Raw genomic sequence first — 12,499 nt, 5'->3', positions numbered from 1 at the left:
TTAGTGAATAGAAGGCTTTAAAAAAATATTTGTAAGACTGCAGATTTGAGCTAAGTGTTCGAGCCTAAATCTGTCTTGTCATCAGAGGCACACAGGTGCAGATATCCAGATAGTTATTGTGCTTTAAAGTAACTTTGAGATGGGAAAATAAGACAGGTTTGAAAATCCTTGCAAGGTTTTTTTGTTTTTTTTTTTTTAATTGAGAAAAGCCGTTGCTTGGTTGTTTTTGTTTGTTTTTGTTATTTGGGATCTTTTTGGTATTCCGCTACTGTATCATAATTAGTTGTCAGTGTATTTAAGATAATCAAGGCAGTGAGTGGTGAAAAGGCTACTATTTTGTCATTCTGTTAAGCACATGCTGATAAATGTTATCCCATTTAATTGTCATATTTTTATGTTATTGGCTTTACATTACTAATTTCTCCAGCCACCGTGGCTTTGGAAACTGAAATGAAACCTAAATGAAACTGAAACATTAAAGCTTACACATATATCAAAGGAGAGTTATCAAGAATGTGGATTGCTGTCTTTTCTAGGGGCTTTATGGGTGTGTATAATTTTAAATCCACACTGCAAACTGGAGGAGAAGTCCTGTTGGCTGCAGCAGCTGCAGAAGTGGAGCGACCTGGATGTCTGTCCCCTGGAGGATGGGAACTATGGGCATGAACTTCCCAACATCACCAATGCACTTCCCCAGAATGTCAATCACAGCCCAGGTGAGTCAAGTATCCTTTTAGGTTCTTTGTCTCTAGAACTTCAAAAGGTGAGAGGGTAAAGCCCTAGAACAATGGTAGCTGGACAGCCTCTTGGTTGTCCAAATTACCATTCTAAATATGAAAAGTCTGTCTTTTTATTCATTCTAAGTCTTAAATAAGGATAAGCCTTTGTCTTTGACATTGGGTATGTTGTCCTTTTCCACATCTAGAGTATCCTTACAGTACCCAGCACAAGGTCCTGGAGCCCTCTTCATGATTCCTCAGTACCCTTCAGGCTCTTTGTGTCTAATGGATCTTGGCCTCCGTTTGGTGTTGACTTTAGCCCAGAAGACCTTTTGAAAAGTGGAAAAAATGGCCCTTTCTTATTCTGTTTCTTGTTCTCTTTTTCCCTCAAGTTTTTATATAGCACATATTTGGAGTTGGGGGTCATCTTCCAAGTATTGCCAGGATTCCTGCCCCATTTTAAGACAAATTCAGGGCAGTGATACTATACCATCTATCTTTTGAGTCCACTGTCCTAAAGACTTTGCTTGGTATCAGTAGTCATGTCAATGTTATTTCACCTAACTCAAGCTATTTGATATTGACAACTGATTGCTTTTTTTTTAACTCATTGAGAATCTTTATTGATAAGAGATTTCATTAGATACTGATTTTATAATTTGTTCCTTTTAAGTAATAATTCTGTTGGCATTTTAATCTAAAATTATTATTTTGCTTGATCCTTCTGTTATACCATATTTAATTTAGTATTTAAAATAACTGAAGTAATGAGTGGTGAAAAGGCTACAGTCTTGTCACTTCTTTCAACCTACTATAGTACCTAGTACTTATCTATGTGCAACACAGGAAGCCACCATTTTAATATTGACCTTGGATAGAACAGAGAGGGTCAAATGCATACAAACACATGCCTCCAGTCTGGCAGTTTCTTCCTTGTCATAATATATTGGTTCTTCATTGTTATTGGTTCTCCTTTGAGAATGTCGCTTCCTCTGCTTTCTTCCCAAGTTGTAACTGGTGTCTGCTCTCATATCCCATTACCAGTGGAACTGGAGAAGTAATAGAAAGCATCCTATAAACTTTTTTTTTTGCCATTTCTACATCATTATTCAGCCATCCCATCTTCCTAAAATACCTCCTACTTTTAAAATTTTATGCCATCAAACCAGACTATCTTCTACTCCCACCCTCTTGTTTTAGCCATCTGTAGACTTCTGCATCAATACCCTCATTCCTTGAAGATTTTTTAACTATTGACTTACTAATACTACTTTCTGTCACTCCTCTTGTCATAATTCTCTGTGATTTCAGTAGCTGCAAAAATGATTCTTCCAGCATTGTGGTCTCCAGTTCTTTGACTCCCTCTTTTTCGGTTACTCTAATCTTCCACCATAATTTAACCATCCAATCCCAAAGTTGTGCCCTAAACTTTGTTATTACCAATAACTATATCCTCTTCATCATCTCAACTTTAAACATCTCCAATTATTATCACCAGACTTTCTTGCTTATTTTCTTTAATATCCCAATTTCCAGTAATTAATTGGCCCACTAGAAATTTTGATCTTACCATATTTTCATTGGCTTGATAGCCTCATTGTCCTTCTTACCCAGGTAGATTCCTTGGTACATAACTCTCTAGTGTACACAGTGAGCTCCCCGTTTCCCTTTATTACACTCATGTAGCAAAACTCTAAACTTTGTGCATTCCAATTCCCTTATTACTTGGTACTCACACTTATACAACTGAACATGGCTAGAGAGAAACAATCATAACTGGTCTTATTTTAAATTTATGACCACAAATTTCAAGTGGGTCCTTAATGTTTTCTGCACATCTATTACATTTTCCTAGCCTGTACTGTTTTACTCTTCTAAACTACTCTATAATATCATCTTTTCCCTAAAACTCTATATACTTTCTCCATCCTCTTCCTTGCTTTCAGCTGAGTTTTGCTTCTTGATCACTGACATTAGATAAGGAAGCAGAAATAAATTTCCCATTACCACCTCTGTGGTGTTGGTTCAAAAGAATTGCTATTCTACTGGGTGTGGTGACACACACCTATAATCCCAGTTGCTTGGGAGGCTGAGGCATGAGGATCACAAATTAAAAGCCAGCCTCAGTAAAAGCAAGACTCTAAGCAACTCAGTGAGACCCTGTTTCTAAATAAAATACAAAATAGGGCTGGGGATGTGGCTCAGTGGTTGAGTGCCCCTGAGTTCAATCCCTAGGACTGAAAAAAAAAAAAAAAAAAGAATTACAGTCCTAATTAATCAAAGAATCACTGTCTTTGTCCATCTACTCTACCTCTTGCCTTGTTGTTCTTTGTACTTCTATCCAAGTCCAAACCTTCCACTTATTCTCAAGGTCCTATTCTTTTTCTTTTATCCAAAATAATGCTGTAGGAATTATCTCCCATCTCTCCTGCATCACAAATTTTTCCCTCCCTCTGGACCATTCCTATAAGTATGTAAGCACATTATTATATGTCCCATTCTTTTTTAAATATTTTTTTTAGTTGTAGATGAACACAATGCCTTTATTTTACTTGTTTTTATTTTTACTTGTTACTGGGGACCCAACCCAGTGCCTCACGAATGCTAGGCAAGTATTCTACCATTGAGTCACAACCCCCGCCCCATATGTCCCATTCTTAAACAAAACAAAACAGAAAACATTCTTGCTTCTCCACATGCCTCTCTTGTTACCAGCCTATTTTTCTGAGGTGGTTAGAATTAAGAAAAAATGTTCGAAAGAACAGTGTATACTTATTATCTTCTTTTCCTCTCCTCTGATTCTTTTTTTTTTAATTCGTTTTTAAAAAATGACAGCAGAATGCGTTACAATTCTTATTACACATATATACCATAATTTTTAATATCTCTATTTGTATATAAAGTATGTTGACACCAATTCGTGTCTTCATACATATACTTTGGATAATGGTGTCTATCACATTCCACTATCCTTGCTAACCCCCTGCCCCCTCCCTTTCCCTCCCACCTCTCTGCCCTATCTAGAATTCTTCTATTCCTCACATGCTCCCCCTCCCTAACCCACTATGAATCAGCCTCCTTATATCAGAGAAAACATTCGGCATTTGTGTCAAATGGTGGTTTCATTCCCAGATTTCCAAGGAATCTCCATACTGCTTTTTATATTGGCTGCACCAGGTTTTCATTCCCACCACCACTGAAAAAACTCATACTAGTCACTAAAGCTTTGCTTGATATCTTTGCTTTTGTAAAAAGGTTTTTCTGATTGAGAGCTAAACCTAGTGATTGTCAATCATAATGTTTTTTTTAAGGCATCATCAGATTTATTGTTAGAACTTCTAAATTAGTTGAGGTAATTGTATGAATCTTTGCTCCTTGCAAAGACAGTCAAATTAACCTAAATATTAAATTTGAGGTGTTTACATATGGTGGTAAAATGCCTCTTCATATGTATCAAGAAATTATGAAACCCACAGTTTCTGAAACTTATAGTCTTAATTGCCCTAAACATTGTTCATACATTTCTCTCTTTTTTTTTTAAGTCAGTCATAATCTTAAATGACCTTTTAGCAGTATTTGACACACTGACCATTCTCTCCATGGAATATCTTTGTCACTTCATTGGCCCTTTCTTCTAAATCTGAAGTGTCTCTTCCCCTCCTTCCAAACCTGAAAATGCTGAAATGCTCAGGGCTTAGACATCATATCACTTACCTTTCTATATTAAATTGGTGATTGCATTGTTTTAATAATCATCTGTATGCTAACAATTCCCAAATGGATATCTTCCATCCTGCTCAATTCTATTCTTGTATATTTAACTGCTTTTTGATATATCTGCTTATATATTAATAGGCATCTCAGTGGGTTTCTTTCTTTTAAGCCCTACCCACATCTGTTTCTCCTGCATTCTTCCCTGTCTCCGTATCTGGCATCTTTATCTGAAAAATCTTTGTGTCGTTCTTGATTCTTCTCTTTGTCCTTCTCCTCAAATCTAATCTGTGAGCAAATCTCATTGCATTTGCCTTCAAAGTATATTCATTATTCAGCTGCTCACCATTTCTATTGTTGGTTACTCTGAGCCAATACCATCATTTTCATAAATTATTGTAGCAGCTGCCCATATAGCTTGCTCATTCCATCCCTCGCTGTTCTCAAACGTTCCAAATATATTCACATATCAGGACTTAGTATTTTCTGGGTCTTCTACCTGGATTGTTCTTCCCTAAATATCACTAAAGCTTGCCCCTTGTTCCTGCAGATCTTTACTCAAATGTTTTCCCTTTTTTTTTTTTTTTTTTTAATGGGTTCTTTCTATGTTCCTGGGCCCAAATGATCCTCTTCCCTCAGCCTTTCAAGCGGCTGGGACTGTAGGCACAGACCACTGTACCTGGCTGTTCAAATGTTATCTTATATTCTATATAAAACAATAACTCCTTTTTAAATTTTTACTATCAATTAGCTTTTCTCCCTAACTGTACTTTAGTTTTTTCCATAGTACTTGTAACCAGATAATATAGCTGAAATACTGTATATTTAACTATCTCTCCCCATTTGGATGTAAAGTTCTGTAAATATAAGGACTTTTTATATCCTGAGCACCTAGAACAGTACTGCTAGATATTAGTCATGCAATATATTCTAATTTAATGGATTATAAAACATACTGAGAGCCCAGTCCCCCTGGAAAATTCTCAATTCAGCAGGAGGGAGACTTAGACTATAGCCAGCAGAAGAGTTAGTGTGCTTCCACTGAGGGACTGGACAAGAAGCAATTTCAATAAGTACTTTCAGAGCTACTCTGATGATAATATCCTTTAATTATCTGAGCCTATACCCTGTAGGATATGTTAAATTCTAAAGAGATGAGCAGATTCCAAGGCCTTTTCCTATGTGGTTGAATATGTTATTTTCTTTCATGTTCAATCTGAATCTTCTGACTTTCCTGGACAGTTTTTTGGTATGTAATCAATAGATATACACCTACTTGAGTATGTCTGGAAATATTTGTATAGTTCAGGTCTTGGTCCCAAATAGTTTTAACTGCTCTTAATCTGGCAAAAATTATCTAAATTATTCCTTTTTAAATTTTTTTCTTAAATGTCATTTCCCCTAGTCCCCCAAGTCATAGTTTATGACAACGGATCTTCCATTTGATTTACCTGCATACCACCCATAAGAATTGAGTTTATCTATAGTATTCATTTCCCTGTTACACTTTTTCTGAAAAGAGATGACATGGTGCGAGTCCAATGAGAAAACAAGTTATTCTTTCGCCAGCATCAGCTTTTCTTATAAGGAATAAAATTTTAAGTCTGAAGCTATCAGTGAAATTTTTTAAAGTATCAGATTATACAGGGCTTTAACTCTTTCAGCTTTTAATATGAATTCCATGGAAGCCCTTAGTCTGCTAAGAATCATGCTGCAAATGAAACAAATTGTGGATTAGTCAGGGAAATTACCTGACTGCTTCTCTCTACCATTGACCTCTATAAAAACAGTTTGTATCCTCATGATTGAGCAACTGAAAACCACTGCCTCTCCTAGTTTTCATGAACCTCTGAGTCCCAGTAGATATTGGTCTTCTGTAAAAGGAGGAAGGCAGCCATAGATTTTTGTAAAAAGGTTCTTCTGATAGAGGGCACAAATATACTAATGATTATCCAGGAAGGAAGCAGCACAACAAATATCCAGATTGTGGAGTGGTTGTTCTCATTGCTCGTATACTATTCTTCTGCCCAACCTCTCACCCTGATCTATCTAAAAATGCTGCTGCATTTTTTTTTTCTTTCCCTAGACTCCTTATCCAGACCAAGACGAACAGTGTTCACTAGAGCCATCGAGGGCCGTGAGTTACATTGGCAGGACAGCCACCTACAGAGAATAATCAGCAGTGATATATATACAGCTCCTGCCTGCCAGCGAGAAAGTGAGCGACTACTCTTTAATTCCCATGGCCAGCCACTGTGGCTTGGTAAGTCTAGCCCTCATCTACTCCAAGATTTTCAGAGCCCAACCTCACCTCATATGAGGCCCAAAGGAGCCATCTGTGTAAGTACCAGCAAAACCAACTACAATTTGGATAGTCTTTATATAGCTCTTTTGAGGCCTTTTGAGATTCAGGATATTTATTTGAAGCTGTTTGCATATGTGCTTAGTTGAGGTACAGTAATTTCAAATAGGATTTGTATCCTATCCCCTAAACTTTGGGATAAAGGAGTTAATACATCTCAAAGAGTATAACATAGCCATTAGATATCAGTTTACAGGCTCTCTCAGCCATTGGTTACTGAGCAACATTATATTCTACTCTGAAATTATATATTTTGCTTAAAAAAACACCATTTCCTGGGCATGATGGTACACCAGCGGCTCAGGAGGCTGAGGCAGGAGAATTGTGAGTTCAAAACAAGCCTCAGCAACTTAGCAAGATCCTGTCTCAAAATAAAATATAAAAAGGGGATGTGTCTCAGTGGTTAAGCACTCCTGGGTTCAATCCCTAGTTTAAAAAAAAAACAAGGACTGGGGTCATAGTTCAGTGGCACACCACTTGCCTAGCATGTGTAAGGCACTGGGTTTGATTCTCAGTACCACATAGAAATAACTAAATAAATAAAATAGAGGTCTTTTGACAACTAAAATCAAAAACAAAAAATAAACACCAAGTTTGAAACTTAAATTACCCTGTTCTGGCAACTAGGACACAGTCTTCATTTGTCATCAAGCTGTCTTCCTTTCTTCTTTTCCAACTTCCTACCTTCCCTCATAACAGGATAAAACTGTTCCATCTTAAGTTTAAACCTTCCTCTGAGAGAGTATTCTTTTTTTAATATTTATTTTTCAGTTTTAGGTGGACACAATATCTGTTTTTTTTTAATTTTTAACATTTATTTTTTTAGTTTTCGGCAGACACGACATCTTTGTTGGTATGTGGTGCTGAGGATCGAACCCGGGCCACACACATGCCAGGCGAGCACGCTACCGCTTGAGCCACATCCCCAGCTCCTGGACACAATATCTTTATTTTTATTTTTATGTGGTGCTGAGAATTGAACCCCGTGCCTAATGCATTCTAGGCAAGCGTGCTACCACTTGAGCCACATCCCCAGCCCGGAGAGTATTCTTATTATCAGTCTATCCTTGACTTTATATTAGAATACCTACTCCAAAATAAACACTTTTTAAAAAATATTCATTTTTGAGTCTTCAAATAATCACATATATTTTCGTTATTTTACCCAATTCCCTACTCCATCTCTCACCCCATAAAACCTCTAGCTGAATCTGGATATGTCCCTGTAAAAAAACAAAACAAAACAAAAAAACTTGGCCAAACTCCCTGTGGGTCACCACCTAAAATTACCTCTGATCATCTTTCCTCTTTTCTCCAGTACTTCTAAAACATAAACCTAACAAGCATGTGAAAAATCTACACCTCATTAATAAATAAAGATATAAACTAAAACTATACTGAGACCAGGCACAGTGGCACACACCTATAATCCTAGCAGCTTGGGAGGCTGAGACAGGAGGATCACAAGTTCAAAACCAGCCTCAGCAACTTAGCAAGGCCAAAATAACTCAGTAAGAACCTGTCTCTAAATAAAATATAAAAAGGGGCTAGGGATATGGCTCAGTGGTTAAGCGCTCCTGGGTTCAATTCCCCACTACTAGAATAAAACAAACAAAAAACAGCACTGAGATACCATTTTTAATTATCAAATGGCCAGGAATTTTTAAAATAAAGATAATTAGTTTCTGGGTGTGAGAAGTTGCATGAGATACGTAGGAATTTAAATGCTTATAGCCTTTCTGAAGGATATTTTAGTAACACCTTATCAAGTCTTTAAAATACTTTTTTTTTTGTACTAGGAATTGAACCCAATGCCTGACACTTTCCAGTCAAGTGCTCTACTACTGAGCAATATACTCAGTCCTTTTTCAAATTTATTTTGAGACAGCATCTCTTCAAGTTGTCCATGCTGGCCTCAAACTTGTGATCCTCCAGTCTCAACCTCCTGAGTATCTGGTATTACTGGCAGATGCCACCACGCCCAGCTCATTTATACCATTTGATCAGGGAATTTCACATCTTGGAATTTATCCTGAGCAATAAGTAAAGATATGCTTAAAGCTAAGAGATTCATTAGGCATGGACATAAATATTGCACAAATGGAAAAATTGGAAACAATCTAAATATCCACCAATATGAGATTAGTTCTGTGGAAGTACAGATATTCATTGGAATGATATATATATTTATAATGTGTTATTAAGCAAAAAAAATCTACTTACAAAACAATAATTATATCCCATTTTGGTGAAAAATTAATAGCTTAAATATGAATAAAACTGGAAAGAGTATTTATTTGGTTTTTATTTTATATTTTCTTTATATTTTTAAATCTGTGATTATTTCTAAAAGAAATAATAATAGTCTTAAAAGAAATGGATAAACCATAAAGCTTGTTATAATCACTTGGCCATTTATAAGCCTTTAATAATCTTCCATTATCCCTAAGGTGAATCTAAACTCTTCCTAATGATGTTCAAACCTCTTTACAATCCAGATCTACTTTTCCAGGCTATTTCCAGCCATATAACCTAATGCTAGCTACCCATATATGCCATTCTCCAAAGATGTTTTGTTACATAGAATACTTTTTATACTTTTATACTTATATGCCTTTTCTTATATGTTACCTCTGCAAAGAATGCCTTCCCTATTTATCTACCTATTCATGATCTTGCTTGTCCTTCAAAGCACAGCTCAAATATTATTTTTTTCTGTGTATATATCTATCATGTTACTTTTTTGTTAACTGTTTATGTATCATTTGTGAGCTCTTTGAAGGCAGTGGTCATTTCTTATTCATCTTTGTACTTTTAGCATACTGCCGGGTGTTTAGTAGGTCTTTAGGAAATATAGGATAGACAAATGAATAAGGCTTTTCCCATTGGGCAGTTAGTTTTTACCTCCAGTGGGTTCCTATAATACATGTTCACAAAGAGATTCTGTAATTTTTAAATTTATTTTATTTTATTTTTTTGGTGTAGATGGACACAACACAATGCATTTTATTTTTTTATGTGGTGCTGAGGATCAAACCCAGGTCCCACCCGTGCTAGGCGAGCGCTCTACCGCAGAGCCACAATCCCAGCCCCAATTTATTTTATTTTTAAATTTGTTCTAATTAGTTACAGGGACTGTATTTTGTCATCCTAGTTGTGTGTCCCTTTCTACACTCTACCACTGGACTGAAGCTACAAGATAGTTCTTTCAAGGAGGCAACTGTGACTTATTCAACTTTTTAAAAAGTATTTGTAGTTTTAGATGGACACAATACCTTTATTTTATTTATATATTTTTATGTGGTGCAGAGGATCAAGCCCAGTGCCTCACACATGCTAGGCAGGTTCTCTACCTTTGGGGCTACAACCCCAGCCCCTTATTCAACTTTTTTATCCTGAAAGATTAAAAAATATATATAGTTTGTTGTATTAAATAGATATCAGGTTGAATTTGAAGAACTGGACTGAACACAAACTCCCTTTGTCAAGCATGAATTTTCCTATTTTTTGTGATTTTTTGGGGTACGGTATGGCAGATTGAAAAACCAGGGGTGCTTTACTACTGAGCCACATCTCTAGTCCTTTTTATTTTTCACTTTGAGATAGGGTCTTGCTGAATGCTGAGGGCCTCTCTAAATTGCTGAGGCTGGCCTTGAACACAAGATCCTCCTGCCTGAGCCTCCTGAGTTGCTGGGATTACAGGCATGTGTCGCCATGCCTGGCATCCTGATTTGAAATTTTAACTCAATCAAGATATTTTCTTTTTATCTGGTAGAGCATGTGCCTACAGCTTGTGCTCGTGTCGATGCCTTGCGTTCTCATGGTTATCCAAAAGAGGCCCTCAGACTCACGGTGGCCATTATTAATACTCTGAGGTTGCAGCAGCAGCGGCAGCTGGAAATCTACAAGCATCAGAAGAAAGGTATGATGATTAGGAGTCATCTTACCTCTTTAGGCCTAAGGCTAATGAGGATCCTCAGGGGATATAAGACCTAGAACCTATTTTTCATTAAGTATCATGGTGTGGCAGGAGCTAGGGAATTCCAGGAATTCTGCCTGCTGTGTGAAATGCCTCACTTTTTCTCTGTGGATCTCAGTTTTCTCAGCAGTAAAATGGAAACAATGATGCCTTCCTGCTTCCTCAGAGTGCAGATGAAAGAACCACTAACTAAGGTCTGGCATGAGAGGACCCTTTCAAAGCTGTAAAGCTGTATTCACATATGAACTACCAGCAGGCAATCTAAATTCACATCACATGGCCTAACAACTGGCTGGTGAGATTATGACCAGTCCTGTCAACCCAAGACAAGATAATAAAGGAAGCTTTTCTATAACTTCTAGGGTTAAGACCTGAATGAGACTGATAAGGAGAGCTAAGCAGCTGAAAAGAGCAATGTGTCTCTATCACTGTCTAAAACTTTGAACCTGCTTGTTTTTTAGAACTGTTGCAGAGAGGAACCACAACCATCACAAACCTGGAGGGCTGGGTGGGCCACCCCCTGGATCCCATTGGCTGCCTGTTTCTCACTTTGACTGAAGCCTGCCGCCTGAATGATGATGGCTATATGGAAGTGTCAGGTACAAGGGTCAGCTTTAGACAAGCCAGGACTGTCCTTTGAAGCCCTGTCCTCCCTGCCAAACTATGTTCCTCTCCTCTTATAGCCTTTTTTTTTTCAGTCTTGTCCAAACTAAGCATTTCTGAGAGGTTTCTTTCTTTCCTTTCTTTCCCACTTTCTGTTCCCACCCTGTGATCTGTCCCTGTCTATTTTACCTTACCAGCTTCCTTGCTCCTCTGATTTCCCTACCACAAATGGCTAAAGAATGTAGTCCAGGACTAGAAGAATATCAGAAGTCAGAGGCCATAACTTCAGAGCAGTCCAGAAATGGGAGAGAACATCCACCAAAAAGGTGTATCAAGCCAGGCATGGTAGCACATCCCTATAGTCCCAGCAACTTGGAAAGTTGAGGCAGGAGGATTATTTGCCCAGAAATTTAAGCCAGCCTGGGCAACATAGTGAGACCCTGTCAAAGAAAAAAAATTTATATCCCTTGCAAAATTTATATCCCTTTAAACATTCACCTTAATGGTGTTTTTGCGCCAGTTTTACAAATGAGAAATAGAGGAGAATAGTCTAACAGAATCACAGAATGGCCCGGACTAGAAAGAGACAGAATTTATTCTTCTTTCCTTTATGGATTTACTATATTGTTTACCTATATCTACTTGAGTATTTATTTAGCACACTGCATTATAATTTGTTTAAAAATTATTATCTTTTATCAGTTTTATCAGTTACTTTTTGAAAGCATAAGTTATGACTTAATTGTCTTTGTAATCATAACACTCAGTATAGAACCTGCCATTTAATAGTCTTCTGTAAATACTTACCAGATGAAGGAAAAAGGAAATCAAGATTTTAGCTTTGTTTTTTTGTTTCAATACTAGGACTTGAACCTGGGGATTCTGTACCACTAATCTACATCATCAGCCCTTTTTATTTTTTGTTTTGAAACAGGATCTTACCAAGTTGTGGAGGTTGGCCTTGAACTTATAATCTTCCTGCATACTCCCAAATAACTGGGATTTCAGGCGTGTGCCTTTTTTTTTTTTTTTTTGAAAAGAGATCTCACTGTGTGTCACCCAGGCTGGCCTCAAATTCCCAGGATTAAGTGATCCTCCCATAGCAGCCTCCAGAGTAGCTGGAAC

General features: G+C 37.2%; 1 protein-coding gene across 1 annotated transcript in view; it reads left to right on the top strand.

The window, feature by feature from the left end:
* Window positions 1-12,499, top strand: part of Zswim5 (zinc finger SWIM-type containing 5) — a 180,757-nt gene that overhangs the window by 140,770 nt on the left and 27,488 nt on the right. The window contains exons 5-8 of the mRNA XM_026397785.1: window positions 537-716; window positions 6,517-6,693; window positions 10,568-10,714; window positions 11,233-11,370. Of these exons, the coding sequence (XP_026253570.1) occupies window positions 537-716; window positions 6,517-6,693; window positions 10,568-10,714; window positions 11,233-11,370 (642 nt within the window). The remainder of the gene's footprint in view (window positions 1-536; window positions 717-6,516; window positions 6,694-10,567; window positions 10,715-11,232; window positions 11,371-12,499) is intronic.

Source organism: Urocitellus parryii, chromosome 11 (assembly GCF_045843805.1).
Source record: "Urocitellus parryii isolate mUroPar1 chromosome 11, mUroPar1.hap1, whole genome shotgun sequence".
NCBI lineage: Eukaryota > Metazoa > Chordata > Mammalia > Rodentia > Sciuridae > Urocitellus > Urocitellus parryii.
Note: the sequence above shows the minus strand (reverse complement) of the source record. Positions and strands in the feature narration are given on the sequence as shown.